This window comes from Protopterus annectens, chromosome 1.part0 (assembly GCF_019279795.1).
Source record: "Protopterus annectens isolate FY-2018-M chromosome 1.part0, PAN1.0, whole genome shotgun sequence".
NCBI lineage: Eukaryota > Metazoa > Chordata > Ceratodontiformes > Protopteridae > Protopterus > Protopterus annectens.
Window position 1 is genome coordinate 1913377007 of NC_056725.1, and position 16392 is coordinate 1913393398.

The window sequence follows — 16392 nt, forward strand, 5'->3', positions numbered from 1 at the left end:
ATGCTTAAATATCAGCAGTTTCTGTTATCACAATTAAGAAATAAAATGTCTCAACCTGAACAACCAGACTTGAAGGAGTTGCAGGATATGATGCATAGTGCAGAACAAGTGGGTAAACACACCTTACAATGTGGCTATGATTCCCTAGAGGCCTCAAGCAGAGCTGCTGTTACAGGATCAGTCATTCATAGACATGCCTGGCTTAGGGAACAAATCTTGCCTGATCATGTGAAAGCTAAACTATTAGATGCTCCTTTACAAAAGGATGTGTTATTTGGTACTAATGCTGAGGAGATACTACGGAAAATGGAAGAAAAAGCCAAATCTATGCAAACTGTCAAAGCTTTTCTACAGGTTCAACCACCACGTTTTAGCAGAAATTGGCCTTCTAAAAACTGGTCCTTTCCAGCCACGGACAAGCCCCAAAGAGGTAGATACAGGCGCACAAGGGGCAGAGGACAATCACAAGGATCATATAGAGGCAGGCAATGTCAAACTCCAGCACCAAGAGGTGGCGAAGATGGTGCACAACAATACAGGAAACAAACCCAATGACTTCCTGTTTTCCATGCCAAGCAAGTCTCAGCTGGCAGCACCCTTGGGAGGAAAACTGGCATTATTTACAAGAAATTGGCATATTGTCACAACAGACAAGTGGATCCTGGACGTTATAAACAGAGGCTACAGATTTCATTTTCACACTCTTCCAAAAATGAGAGGCATGCCAAACCTGCCGCACAATCAAAGGGCAGAGGCACAACTACAAATTTCAAAGCTCATAGACATGAAAGCTATTCCAGAGGTACCTATTCACAAGCAAGGTCAAGGTTTTTACTCCAGGCTATTTCTGGTACCAAGGAAAGGATCCGACTGGAGACCCATTTTGGACTTATCCATCCTAAGCACATTCTTACTCGTACCAAAATTCAAGATGCTCACTTTACAGCAGCTTCTTCCCTTGCTGGGCAAGGAGTTTTGGCTGGTAACATTGGACCTCAAGGAGGCATACCTGCATGTCCCAATCAGACAAAGCTGCAGAAGATACCTCAGATTTCTTGCAGGTTCAATACACTATCAGTTCTCTGCATTGCCCTTTGGCTTATCTACTGCACCCAGAGTATTCACGAAATGCCTGGCATCAGTAATTGCCTACTGCAGACTTCAAGGAATACAAATTTACCCTTATTTGGACGACTGCCTGATCCAAGCGGACAGCAAGCACATACTTCTGGAACATCTGGCTTATGTAACACGGTTACTGCATTCTCTGGGATACACAATCAACAAAGAGAAATCCAGGCTAACACCATCTCAGAAAATAACTTTCCTGGGTGCCATCTTGGACACAAACACCCAGATGGCCTATCTTACGCCAGAAAAACAGGGGCAACTAACTCAATACTTCAAAATACTAGCAAATTGTACCAGGCTTACTGCAAGGAAAATCCTGCAGGCTCTGGGCTTCATGGCATCTTGCATTCTTTTAATCCCATGTGCAAAGTTGCATATGAGGAAACTTCAATGGTACCTGAAAAACCTTTGGTCTCAGCACAGCCACAGTTTGGAAACAATAATACCAATAATTCCATGTTTGCAAAAGGAATTTCTATGGTGGGCCCAAGCATGTCAAACAAACACAGGTCTCCCATTCTGCAAGCCTCAAGCAAATCAAGTCATCACAACAGACGCCTCAGATTACGCCTGGGGGGCGCACATGACAGACAGGTGCATTCAGGGCAAATGGTCCCAAAAGGAAATGCACCTTCACATCAATCAAAAAGAAATGCTAGCAGTGATAAATGCAATTACAGCTTTCAAGGACTTCCTGCATCCATGACAATTATTGATAAGAACAGACAACACCACAGTAATGTGGTACATAAACAAACAAGGAGGAACACATTCATACCCCCTGTGCAGACTAGCCATGACACTTTGGAACTTGGCTCTGGAATGGCAAATCGAACTTCAAGCACAGTACTTGCCAGGTTTGGAAAACACGCTGGCAGACAATCTAAGCAGAAATATGACAGATCCACACGAATGGAAGTTGCATCCTCAAGTGTTTACAAAGATAATCCAAGCGTGGGGGAGGCCAGACATAGATCTCTTCGCCTCCCACAGGAATCATCAGTTGGAAAAGTTTTGTTCAAGGATCTTTCATCCAAAGGCCTGGAGAGTGGGCGCCCTTTCATTCAGTTGGACAGCATGGACAGTTTACGCTTTCCCACCTCTGCCTCTTCTGCCCAAGGTGCTCTTGAAAGCAAGAGCAGACAGACCGAAGATGATACTGATTGCTCCAGACTGGCCAAGACAACACTGGTACCCACTCCTGAGGAGCCTAACACATACTCCTCCCTGGTCCCTACCTCTAATGCCTCTTCTGCTGACTCAGCACAGCTACAAAACTCTTCACAGTCAGCTGAAAACACTCAATCTCGCTGCATGGAAAATTCCTTAACACCACAACTGACTCTTCTCCCCAAAGAGGTGCAGGATGTCATTTTGGAGGCCAGAAGGCCATCTACTAGAAAGGCTTACTCCGCAAAATGGAAACGGTTTTGCTCTTGGAATGAGAAAAAAGGCCAGGACCCTAGAAAACTGAATTTGCCTCGGGTATTACAGTATCTAGCTGAGCTGCTGAACAGTGGACTTTCATTTTCCTCCATAAAAATCCATGCCTCAGCCATTTCTGCAGAATTCAACACAGATCCACCCTTATTCTCTCACCCACTCTTAAGACAGTTCCTCAGAGGGGCTAAGAATATAAGACCACCAAGGAAACAACCAATTCCAGCCTGGGATCTTAATTACATTCTAGAAAAATTAACATTGCCTCCCTTTGAACCAGCTGCCTCAACAGATTTGCAATATTTGTCCTGGAAAACAGCTTTCCTCCTGGCCATTACCTCAGCTCGTAGGGTTTCGGAACTACAAGCCCTCATTGGCTGTGCAGCCCTTTCTCATCTTCCATCAGGACAGGGTTTCCCTTCGAACCAACCCGTCATTTATGCCTAAAGTGGTATCCAGGGTAGCTTTAAATTAAGCCGTACACTTGCCTACCTTTTACCCCAATCCTCAAAACAAAGGGGAAAGGCTGCTACACTCCTTAGACATCCATAGACAGCTACGTTATTATTTGGACAGAACAAAGCCTTTCAGGAAATCAGAACAACTTTTTGTGTCCTATGCTGTAGGAGCTCAAGGGAAGCCAGTTACCAAACAGACAATTTCAAAATGGATAGGCCACTGCATACGGTTTTGTTACTCCTATCATGGAAAATCTGTCCCTACAGGCATCAGATCCCACTCCACCAGGGCCACAGCTACCTCTACAGCCTTCCTCAGAGGAGTTCCTACCAAAGATATTTTGGAGGCAGCCACTTGGAGTTCTGTGCATACCTTCACTAAACACTACCACCTGCCTTTATATTCCAAAACTAGAGCAGGCTTTGCCACTGCTGTGTTGCAGGGCATTCTGGCTCATCCCAGTTCCACCTAGTGCCTACCACCCTGTGCGTAGCTTTGGGATTCTACCCATCTGTGATTACTGCAGCTGTATGCACGATGAACATAGTACAGTTTTGTACCTACCATAAATGTAGATGTTCGAGTGCTAATACAGCTGTAGTACAGTTTTCCCTCCCTCCTTCCCCTCTTGGTAAAGGCCTAGGGCCTAACCCCTCTTCATACAACCTGATTGGTTTATCCTTCTATGGTATATTTGCTTGCAACTACTGTTTTTTGATTATATTGCATTTCATGTATATAATTGTAATTTATGTATTGCCTTCCTTTTGGGGGCACCTGACATCTGGGGCAAGAAAGACTGAAGAAAATGGCGTCGGCTGTGTCTTATATACTCCTGCCTCACTGACGTCAGGAAAGAAAGCGACAACAACCGACTCCGGACCTAGACTTTGGAATTCGGCCGACCGAGGACCCGCCTGACGGCAGAAAACCCATCTGTGATTACTGCAGCTGTATTAGCACTCGAACATCTACATTTATGGTAGGTACAAAACTGTACTTTACTATTCCTCAGCAAGCAAGTGATAATGTCATTCTGGATTGAAGGAGGCCTAGTACTAGAAAATCCTATGCTGAAAAATGGAAAAGATTTTTTTCCTGGAACCAAACACAGGAAGGACACAACAGTGTCCAATTTACCGCACATTCTTCAATACTTAACTGAGATGCTTCACAAGGGCCTTTCCTTTTCTTCCATCAAAATTCATGTCTCGGCCATTTCAGCTCATTATAATACAGAGCCAGACCTCTTCTATCATCCACTGCTGAAGGAATTCCCCAGAGGGGCCAAAAACTTAAGACCACCCAGGAGAGCCCCTACTCCAGCCTGGGACCTTAACTTTGTATTGTAAAAGCTCACTCTACCTCCCTTTGAGCCAGCTGCAAATGCAGAGTTGAAATTCCTTTCTTGGAAAACAGCCTTCCTTCTAGCAATCACTTCAGCAAGAAGGGTGTCTGTATTACAGGCCCTCATGGCAGTGGAGCCTTTCATCATCTTTCATGCGGACAGGGTATCCCTCAGGACCAATTCCTCCTTTATTCCCAAGGTGGTATCCAATGTGGCCCTTAATTAGTCAATTCATTTGCCAACCTTCTTTTCTAATCCACAGAACAAATGGGAATGAATACTGCACTCCTTGGACGTGCACAGACATCTTAGATTTTACTTGGACAGGACTAAGCCTCTCAGGAAATCTGAAAAGCTGCTGGTTGCATTTACTGCTGGGGCAGAGGGGAAGGTCATTTCAAAGCAAACCATTTCTAAGTGGATAGGCCATTGCATTCATTTCTGCTATAAGCACCATGGAAAACCTACCCCCAAGGGGGATAAGACCACATTCAACCAGGGCTGCATCTACCTCTACAGCCTTTCTCAGAGGTGTCCCTACCAGGGACATCCTAGAAGCTGCTACCTGGAGTTCTGTACATACCTTCACCAAGCATTACCACTTGCCAGTTCTTTCTAAATCCAGAGCTGGTTTTGCCACTGCAGTCTTGCAGGGCCTTATAGCTGGTCATAATGCTTTCTAGTTGCCTCCTCCCTTCCTTAGCTTTAGAAATTTACCCAAATGTAATAACTGCAACAGTGAAACACGAAGAACATAGTGCAGTTGTGTACACTTAACATAAATGTAGATGTTCGAGTGTATTCACTGTTGCAGTCCTGGTTACCCTCCCTCCAGCCCCCTGACTTTTATTGACTATACCTTTATTCTTGCCTACTATGGTTAAAGCTTTCTGGTGTATTTGCTTTTTTGTAGGAGGTGTAACCTTATATATATAATTGCTTCCCATTATGGGGGCACTTGACATCTGGGGCAAGAAAAACTGATGTAATGGCGTCGGCTGCATGCTTTATACCCCTGACTACCTGACGTCATGGAAGATGAGACAGCAACCGGCGCAGGACCCAAGACTTTGATAATCAGGCTGACTGAGGGCTACCTGCAAGCAGATAACCCAAATGTAATGACTGCAACAGTGAATACACTCGAACATCTACATTTATGGCAAGTGTGCACAACTGTACTTTACCTTACTAGGTTGATCTTCTTACACAAGACAAAGAGATCTCTTATCCATCCTAATTTGTCCAGTTTTCAAATTACTCTGTGGGTGATGGGGTTTTTGATCCCTTTCAGACACATTTTTTTCTGAGGATGTGCTTTGAGTCCTGCAGGAGGCTAGGAAACCCACTACCTGGTAAAATCATATATGTCCAAATGGAAGTGATTTTTCTGTCTGGTGCTTCTCACATTAGGATCCTCTGCCCATGGATGTTCCTCTGGTTCTCTCTCACTTCTGTGATCTGCTCCTCACTGGGTTGGCATATTCTTCAGTTAAAGCTCACCTGTCAGCAGTTTCTGCTAGTCTCCCCTTAAATCTTCCTTTGACCTGTAGGTTTGAGGTCAAGCAATTTCTTAAAGGCATCATTCTTATCAGACCTCCCAGAAAGTCTATTACTCCTTCCAGGGACTTTAACTTTGTACTTGAAAAACTGACTCTGGCTCCTTTTGAGCTTGCCTATTCAGCTTACTTGGAAGACTGTTCCTTTGGCTATCACTTCAGCCAAGAGTGTGTCTGAAAGTTAGGCTCTCATGGCTTTTCCTCCTTTTTTAGTCTTCCATAGAGACAGGGTCTCTTTTCATACTAATCCTTTTATGCCTAAGGTGGTCCCTTTATCAGTCTGTTTATCTTTCTTCTTTTTTTTCCTTTTGCACAGTCTGCCAGTGAGAAGGGTCTTCACACCTGGGATTTGTGTAGCAGTTCAAATATTATTTGGATAAGGCTGAAGTTATTCACAAATCAGAGCAGTTTTTTTGTTTCTTGTTATCCCAAGACTTTGGGTTTGGCTGTCTGTAAACAAGCCATTTCCTCTTTGATTTATAAGGCCATTTCTTCTTGTAGTGAACAAAACAGACAACACCACAGTGTTGTGGTATATCAACAAGCAGGGAGGGACTCACTCTTATCCTCTCTGAAGGCTCGCCATGCCCCTTTGGCACATGGCCTCAGCCATGCATGTACGCCTGCTAGCACAATTCCTGCAGGCTCCCTAAACTCTCTGGCAGACAACTTGCGCAGAAACCTGCTAGACCCACACGAGTGGCAGCTAGACCACAGAACCTTCAACCTTGTAACCCAGAAATGGGGTACTCCGAAGGTGGACCTCTTTGCCTTTCACTCCAATCATCAGCTCAGCAAATTCTTCACCAGGGAACCTCGCAGCAAGTCCTGGAAAATGGATGCTGTATACTTTCAATGGGTAAACCTCTCGATTTACGCATTTCCCCCCTCTACCACTCATTTCAAAGGTACTGCTCAAAATAAGGGAGGAAAAACCAAGGGCAATCTTGATTGCCCCAGACTGGCCATGCCAGCACTGGTACACACTGCTGCGCAGTCTGTCACCCCTGCCACCATGGAGCCTACCTCATATCCCAACACTCCTGACCCAGAAGAATGGAGAATTCATGCATCCACAATTGCAGACTCTGAACCTGGCAGCCTGGCTTATTCCCTGACCTCTCCTCCAGCTGCCAGCCTAAGCAAATAGGTCCTGGGTGTTATACGTGAGGCCAGATGCACTAGCACAGCCCTCCCTACTTCCCATCCTGGATTGTCTGGCATACCTACTGCACAGGGGTCTGTCCTTCTCTTCTATTACAATTCATGCCTCTGCCATCTCTGCTCATTACAGCATAGAGCCTCCTCTTTTCTCACACCCTCTCATCAAACAGTTCCTAAGTGGGGCTAACCACTTAAGACCACCCAGAAGAGCTTCTACCCCAGCTTGGGACCTTACCTTTGTATGGAAAAGCTCACCCTACCCCCTTTTGAGCTTGCAGCTTCAGCAGAGTTAAACTTCCTCTCTTGGAAAACAGCCTTGCTTCTGGCCATCACTCCAGCTAGAAGAGTTTAAGAGCTACAAGCACTCATGACTGTAGAGCCCTTTATTATTTTCCATGCTGACAGGGTCTCCCTCAGAACTATAACCCATCCTTCATGCCTAAAGTGGTGTCCAGTGTGGCTCTCAACAAATCCATTAATTTGCCCACCTTTTTCCCTAACCCACAAAACAAAGGGGAAAAGATTCTGCACTCTCTAGATGTGCACAGACAGCTCAGGTTCTATCTGGATTGGACTAAATATTTTAGAAAAACTGACCAATTGCTAGTCAGCTTCGCAGCAGGGGCAGAGGGCAAGGCCATATCTAAACAATCTCCACATGGATAGCACACTGCATCCATTTCTGCTACAAACAGCATGGAAAACCACCCGCAAAGGGGGTCAGGATGCATTCCACCAGGGCAACCTCCACCTCTTTTCTCAGAGGGTTCCCCACCAGGGACATCCTGGAGGCTGCAACATGGACTTCTGTTAATACCTTCACCAAGCATTACCACCTGCCTATTTTCTCCAAATCCCGGACAGGCTTTGCCACCGCAGTCTTGCAGGGCATCCTAGCCAGCCTCCAGTCTTCTTGATTGCCTCCACCCTTTTCTTCAGCTTTGGGAATCAACTCAAGCATGATAACTGCAACAGTGAAACATGAAGAACATAGTACAGTTGTGTACACTTAACATAAATGTAGATGTTCGAGTGTATTCACTGTTGCAGTCCTGGTTTCCCACCCCCCATCCCCATTGTCTCTCTCTCTCTCTCTCTTCCTCTCTCCTTACAGGGAATTTTTGGTATTTACTTTCTACTGGTGGTGTTCTTCCACCATAACCTCGCTCCCTATTTGGGGGCTCCTGACAGTTGGGGCAAGAAAAATTGATGTAATGGCGTCAGCTGCCTGATTTTATACCACGGACGACCTGATGTCAATCCTGGAGTGACAGCAACCGACGCAGAAATACTAAGCCTCTGGTATTCAGGCTGACTGAGGGCTACCCCTGGCTGGATAACCAAAGTGTGATGACTACAACAGTGATTACACTCGAACATCTACATTTATTTTAAGTGTACACAACTGTGCTATTTGCACAATGATTGTAATGATTTTGAGACCATTGTTGTAACAAATTGTGATGGTTTGTTAGAATATGATATTATCAAAAAACAGGGTTTCACGATTTATAACTTTAATGATTTAAATGTGGATGAAACACACTCTCCTTTGTTCCTGATTTTAAGTCTGACATAGTTGACAATTTAATTAATTTGAAATTATATGCGAGACAGCTGAATTTGAGACTATGTTTTCAGGGACACACTATTTCGAACACTGTGAGGGAATCCAGGAATCTGAGAAGGAAAAGTGTGTTTACCCCCCCCAATAGTTATGAAACAACATTATTTGAAAAAAAATGTGTGAAAAAGAGATGAGGAAGGTAACAACAGTGAAGTGGGACAGACAAGAAATTTATCAGTAGAAGAAAAAGAAGCTCTCACACCCCTAACTGGAGACAACAACCTCTGGATTATGAAATCTGATAAAGGTGGGGTGTTAGTTATCATGCCTCAGATATATTGTTTCGAAAATGTTTGAGATACTTAATGACCCCTCCACCTATTCTAGGGTTTCTAGAAATTAAGTTAATAGGGCTTATATGAGAATTGATTTTTTTCTTGTCCAATGCATTTTTTCAAGGTGTAATTGACCAGAATGATTTAAGATTTTTTACAGTGGAAAAACCAATAACTCCCAAAATTTTCAGCATCCCTAAAGTCCAGAAAAATCTACATAATCCACCCTTTAGACCCATAGTATCAGCAAAAGGGTCAAAAAACTGAACCTTTGGCAGCAGGGGTGGACAAAATTCTAGGACTGGTGGTGAGGGATGCCGAACATATTGTCAAGGACTCCTGGCACTGTCTTGAAAGACTGAAATCAAACAGAGAATTAGGTTCTTCTTGTTTGACAATAGACATCATAAACCTATGCTCTGTTATTCCACATGAGAGTAGACTTGAGATGTTTCAGGAGAGTTTATTGAAAAATGAAAAAGGTGACAAGACTAAAGTTAATTGTTTGGTGGAAATTATGGAAATTGTTTGGAGAAACAATTTCTTACCTTTGACGGAGAGTTATTCCACCAGATATCAGGTGTGGCTATGGGGGTGGAATGCCCCCCATATTTGCAAACGTGGTATTACTGGAATGGGAGAGAAAATATAATTTTGACACTCCAGTTATAGAGAGAGAAAATCTTACAACCGATTTCTGGATGACATCCTAATTTTATGTCAAGGTGATGAAAGGGAAGCCCTTGAATTTGTCGAGTATCTGAATTCTACAACTTCGTTTTTGAAGTTTACTACTAGATGGAAACCCAAAGAAATTGATTTTTTTGATGTACATCTTTGGGTTAATGAGGAGGATGACAAACTGCATAGTACCATCTTTAGAAAATAAACTTTTTCTAATACATTACTTCATTATAATTGTTGTCATCATCTGCATCAAAAAATAAGTATAATAAAAGGACAGATGGTGAGGTATTCCCATCTCATAAGTGATGAGAGAACCTTTAGCAATGAACTGTACATCTTAATAGGTTTGTTCTTGGAGAGGGGGTACCCACTAAAGGTTGTGATGAAAGTGAAATAACTGAAAAAAGGCATGTATTATACCAGCCGATTCTTGAAATGGGTGGAGGTCAATTACAAGCTACTCAGAAAACTAGGGAATGGGACGCTATTGTTTTGCGTTACAATAAGTTGACCCCGACTATGATTAATATTAACAAAAGTTGGGAGACATGTTTTGAACAAGAAACCAAAGAAAGACTTGGACATAAATAGCAGGGGTAGAAATATTAAAAACATTTTGGATAGGCATGGAAATAAAAATAAACTAATGCAGTGCAGGTCATTAATGTTCAAATGTGGGGCTTATAGGTTGTGCAAGTTCATTAATGATGGCCCTTATGTATCAGTAGTTAGTTCAAATTGCGCTTAAAAATGTCCTGGTAAATGCAACTGCAATTCAACTTATGTGATTTACCTAGCAACTTGTACCTCCTGCCCTGGATTTTATATAGGTAAAACTACATGTAGGCTCAGGGATAGAATAGCGATTAAAAACAAAGACGTGCATAACACGCTCTTTCTTCACAGTACTAAATATGTTGATTTTAAAAGATTTATCTTTTTTGTAATAGTTTTGCAGACAGAAAATGAGGGTGATAAGAAACTGAGGTTGAGGTAAGGGAGGCAAAATGGCAACTTAGATTGAATGCTACAATGGCACCAGGACTTAATGATGCTGTTTCCTTGATACCAATACTAAAGCAAAGGGCTTTGGTCATATAGGAAAAAGTAAGTTGTTAGCTTTTGCACAATTGTGAAAGAACCAAGTGATATGGGCATTTTAAATATAAATATGTAATTTGATATTTCCAAATATGCAAATTGATATTCATGGTTGATTGAATTTTTAAAGTAATATTGTGGATTTCTTAAAAAATGAACAGCCTTGTCATATTACTTTAAATTTATGGTTTACACTTTTGAAAGAATGTAGGAAGTATTTGATTGGTTGTACTAATTATGGTGTTATATAAGGGCGGTGTTGGATGTATTGTGAATGACTCTGAAAGAAGCCTTTTATGTCTAAGGTGAAAGCGCTTAGTCGGTTGTTTTAATAAGTTTTCGTTTACTACTTGTGGTCGGAATTTTATTTTTAGTTACATATCTTCTCTTACTTGTACGACCTCCTACTCCAGGTTTTGTCCAGGTCACACTTTTCCAACAGCTTCATTATACTGTATGAATTTTGACTTTTCTGGGGTTCACCATCAATTGCCAAAAATCCCAGTTCAGTCCCACTGAACAGTTGACTTTTCTGAGTCGCAGCCTGGACACCTCCCCTATGCATGCCTGTTTTCCTGTGGAGAAAGTCATCTTTCTAGTCAGAGAGTTCCTAATGCTTTTTAATTGGACAAAAATACAAAACGTGAAAAACTTCCTAAAATGAAAAAAGGCAATGACAAAAGATAAAAGAAACACCAATTTATTGTAAGCGCTTTAGTTAAGTACCTTGACAAAACTTCATCAGACAATATAAAAAGTATTTCCAGCCAAATAATTACTTTAAAGTGGTCATGTGATACTCAAAAACTCACATGTTACTAAAGATTATGTGATAAGATCCAATAAGTCCTGTAACTAGGCTCATTGCTTGGTGAGACAAGCCCTCATGACCCTGGGGCTCATGGCTGCTACAATCCCTATGCTTCCTCTCACCAGACTACATGAGGAAAATACAGTGGTTTCTGAAATGTGTGGACCCAACACATTCACCCCCTCTCAAGGCCTGCACCCTTCCTGTTCCTTGTGTGAAGAAGGAACTCCCTTGGTGTAGCAACCAGGTTGCTCTCAACTCAGGTCTTCTTTTCACTGCAACCAAGTCCTGTTTACAGATGCCTTGGATTGGCCATGAGGGGCTTGGATAGAAGACCACAGAGTTGAAGGAAAGTGCCCTGCTCACGTAGTGAAAGAACACGTCAACCTAAAGGAAATGAGAGCACTCCTTGCAGAAATTTCACATCTTTGGAAACCAGGCAGTCTGTTGGAGTACACAAACACCACCATGGTAATGTGGTACATAAACAAGCAGGGAGGCATAAGATCATACCCTCCTGTGCAGGCTGGCACAGGAGGTCTGGCACCTAGCCTCTGACATGTCTCTCAGACTTGCTGTGACTTATAGTTCCTCTCAACAAAACATATTGGCAGACTGTCTAAGCATGGAAGACCCGCTTGAATAGTCTGTTAACACAGAGATCTTCAAATCTATCACTCTCTGGTGAGGAACACCTCGGATAAACCCTGGAGCATCATCTACTCCCACTTTTCTGCTTAAGGAGCACATCACCTCTAGCCTGGAAGACAGATGCCTTTTTCTTCTACTGGATGGGAAAGTTCCTTTATGCATATCCCCCTTCGCTTCCAAGGTCCTACTCAAGGCCCAGGAGAAATCTCCAAAACTCCTCCTTATGGCACCTTTCTGGCCAAGACAGCACTGGTTCCCACTCCTGTTTCCATGTATCCAAGGGACACTGCTGGAAAATCCCCCCTCAACCAGATCTAATCACTCAACAGAAAGGTAGCTTCTTCATTCCCATCTGGCCTCACTCAGTCTAACTCTCTGGGTGCTAGGATTTTAATCCCTACAAGACACATCTCTGAACAGGTTGTTCAGGTTCTGCAAGAAACACAATACCAGGAAGCCTTACAGCCAAGTGAAAGAGATTCTCGGTCTGGTGCCTTAAGCTCAAATTGCATCCCCTTTTGTCTGACATCCCCACAGTGCTCCAATACCTGTGAGACTTAACTACATTCAGGGTTGGCCTACTCTTCCATTAAGGCTCACTTTTCTGCTATTAATGCTTGTCTTCCTTTGGAGCCCCCACTCATGTCCAGGACAGAGGTTAAGCTTTTTCTGAAAAGGGTTTTGCACCTTAAATCCTCAAGGAAGCCTATTGCCCTACTGTAGGCCTTAAATTTTGTTTTGAAAGAACTCACTTTACCCCCGTTTAAACTGGCTGCTTTTGCTAGTCTCAAATTCTGTACTGGGAAAACAGTGCTCCTTCTGGCCCTGACTTCAGCCTGCAGTCTCTGAACTCCATGCTCTTATGGGTATCCCCCCACTTCTCATCTTCCACAAAGATAGGTTAAGCTTTAGAGCCAATCTTTCCTTCATGCCAAATGTGTTTAATGAGCTAACCCTTACAGAAAAACAGACTAGCTGTTTGTATCCTTCATGGAATCCAAGTTAGGGCGAGTTTCCAAACAAATTATTGCATTCTGAATCTCAAAAGCTATTTTCTTCTGCTACTCGGGCCATGGAAAGACTTTACCCACTTGGTGAAAGCACACTCCACTCAAGCAGTGGCTTCATCTGGTGCCTTCTACAAGGGGGTGGACACTAGGTCCATTTTAGAGTTACCTGGTAATCCATCCAAAACTTCAATAAACACTACAAGCTATATGCCTTCTCTAGGTCCAATGCAGTGTTTACCAGAACATTTCTGTCTGGCCTCCCGGACTCTGTCTTCTCCTTCAATTTAAGCCTGCCACCTTTCTTTCTTTCCACAGCTCTGGAATCACCCATCTGTTATGAGTGCTGCAGCAGTATCTCATTGAAGACATAGTACAGTTGTGTAACAGTATGATGTCCTACTTATCACTGTTAAAGTATTCCTTCTTTTCCACCTTATCCCCCTTCTCTTCCTTTCTCTAACTGTTGGCACAGAAAGGTATGTCTTACACACAGACGTGCACACATTCTTCCAGGATATTACATCACCTCTGGGAGGGCAGTTATTTACCTATTGAGACTAAACCCCGCCTTGCTGACCAGTCTCCTTCCTCAATTTTCTTCAGGCTATTGCTGGCATGGAATTAGTCTGAGAGTCTCACACGTACATCCAATTTTATACACCTTTGCTGATGATTTGAGGTCATCATCCAGACGTATGACCTTGGAAAGGAAAGCTTTGGTACCCTGGCCGAATGTCAGTGAACTACAAACCCATTTGTTATGAATACTGCAAGAGTGATCAGCAAGACATCTATTGTTATGGTAAGTTCTTACACAACTGTACTTTCATCATGAAGCTCTTAAAATTTATGGCAGATGAAAGTCTAGGTAGTCTCTATTCAAATGCCATAAATAGCCTAATTATTACTTAGAGTTGCAGTACCCACATTGTTTGGGTCCCAGGCAGACTGCTGAAAGCTAAATATGAACCTAGCACTCATATCAATGGGCCTAATGGAATAGAAATATGTAGATGGTTAAATAATGCATCCTTGATTGTTTCCCAGATAGGAACAACCTTTGGGTATTTCCAAAGTATGTGCAGCTCATTGACTAGGACTCCTCAATGGCCTAGAGATAAAATTAGGCCCTTTACTAACATATGAACAGGAGTCCAGTGACCATTGAAAAATCAGTCTAATCTGATGTGTCTGCAGTTTGGGGGTAGAAGAGAGTTACTTCAGTATTTGCACCTGCTTATATTGAGAGACATATAATCATTGTTGCTGATAAACTAAATAATGTACTCATCTGTCATCACAGAGGTTTTGGGCAATAAATGCTTGATTAGAAGAAGACACAGATGGGAAGTATTATACTCTTTGGTTGAACAGACCATATTCCTGAGTGCTTGCCATATGTGAATAAAGTTTTCTGTAAGGAGTGGGAGGGAAAATCTATCTTAACTGTATCTCTTTCCAAAATGTTTTGATGCAGAATATTGAAAATTATTTGCAATTCTAAAAAAAAAGATTAAAACACAAACTGCCATCAACCACTTGTACTGATGGGCCTATGTTGTTAACACCTTTCGTTATCCAGTCTTTCCATATTAATGTTAATCCAGCTACTCTGAGATAAGAATTTCCCCATATTGGCACCTCCATAGTCCAATTCTGTAAGTGGAGAAAGACTGTAAATGTTTAAAAGCTTTCCAAGCAATAGTCGTAGTATCCCAGATATGTAAATTGGGTGGCAGGGAGTGCTAGTAACAATTAAGGGCCAAATGTGTAGTACTGTTTAAGAGCTTATCCACAATGTCTTCCAATGGGGGAGCAGGAGATCATTTTGAAGCTGGATGATGTGTAGTATGTTATTGTCAAAACCATTCTGCACAAGTCTAGAAGGCCCACCTACGTAATACTTTGGCCAGGAAAGGATCTGTCTTCTTAAAAGTGCGTTTACAGTCACAAGTAAATTTGATAAGCTTTTTTATTTTCATTGTTCCTTGCTTAGTGTAAATACTGAAGTAATCTGCACTGGGGGGAACACTTGTAAACCAGCACAGTCTTGGGTTTCTGTCTACCAACTTAGTTTCAGATGAATTTCTAATAGTTTTGCAGAAAGATTTTAGTTGGGAATTGTATATTAAATGGCATGTTAAATGGGCATCTAGGAGTCTTAATCTTGAAAAACAGTGACTTTTATTGTAATTAAAAAGTAATGATCATTGAAACTCATGAAAATGCCAGCTTTATTCCAAAACTTATTTTTTAATGTCTTGTTTAAACCTTTACAATTAAGTGCTAATTTCTCATTCCTCTCTTTCAGGAAGGAATATCCTAGTGTACAGAAGACAGACTCTGATCACAGTGTATTACAGTATCCCAAAGGATCAGGTAACTTTTCTTTGCCCCTAGTTTGATTGTGTATCTCTCTTGCTAACAAGATTGCTCATTGTAGTCATATTGTTTGTAAACACAACAGGGGTTAACATAGTTTGTGTACACATATTTTATTTTATATTCAGTTTGTGGGATGTCATTCATTGTGTCGAGTTCACCAAGCTGTTGCATTTGAGCTCCTATCTTGGCTGTTTTTTTTTTCTGTCTAAACTTTTCATGTGTGCTGGATTAGTGTAATCTGCTAAGTTTACCTTCTCATTCTAAATTTAACTTATATGGAGCAGTCTTTGGAAAGAGTACTCCCTAGATTCCATCTCATAAAAAAAAATCGTATTTTATTCATTCTTGGTATTATAAAAACACTAAATACACTACGGTTTCCATCTGTAGGTAAGCTGTTTTTTTTTTTTTTTTTTTACAAAAGGATTTAAACTTTGCTTTTGAACTGTATAATTTATTTGCTTTATGCCATAGTTTTAGTGCAGTGGTAGTTTTTGGGGCAGGTTTAAGTCTAACGTTTGTGTCTAACGTTTGTGTCGGAGTTGTAATAACGTATCTGATGTTGTCCTTTCAGTTCTTTCCTCAAATGATGGGTTCAGATTCAAGACTCTCATCCGACTTGGCCGCTTGTATCAGATCAAAAGATCCAAGAACTCTTGAGATCCTCCCTTTACCCATAATGCCCCACCAAGTAATGTACCTCAGATTCTCTTGAGGGGTTTTTTTTTTAATTTTTGAGCATAT

At 42.0% G+C, this 16392-nt stretch overlaps 1 protein-coding gene across 2 annotated transcripts in view; it reads left to right on the plus strand.

The window, feature by feature from the left end:
* The window catches only part of SENP6 (SUMO specific peptidase 6), a gene marked incomplete in the record, with an annotated part of 3063818 nt that overhangs the window by 796642 nt on the left and 2250784 nt on the right, over window positions 1-16392 (plus strand). For both annotated transcript variants that reach the window (XM_044070093.1, XM_044070102.1), the window contains 1 exon segment: window positions 15575-15642. In XM_044070093.1, coding sequence (XP_043926028.1) covers window positions 15575-15642 — 68 coding nt within the window.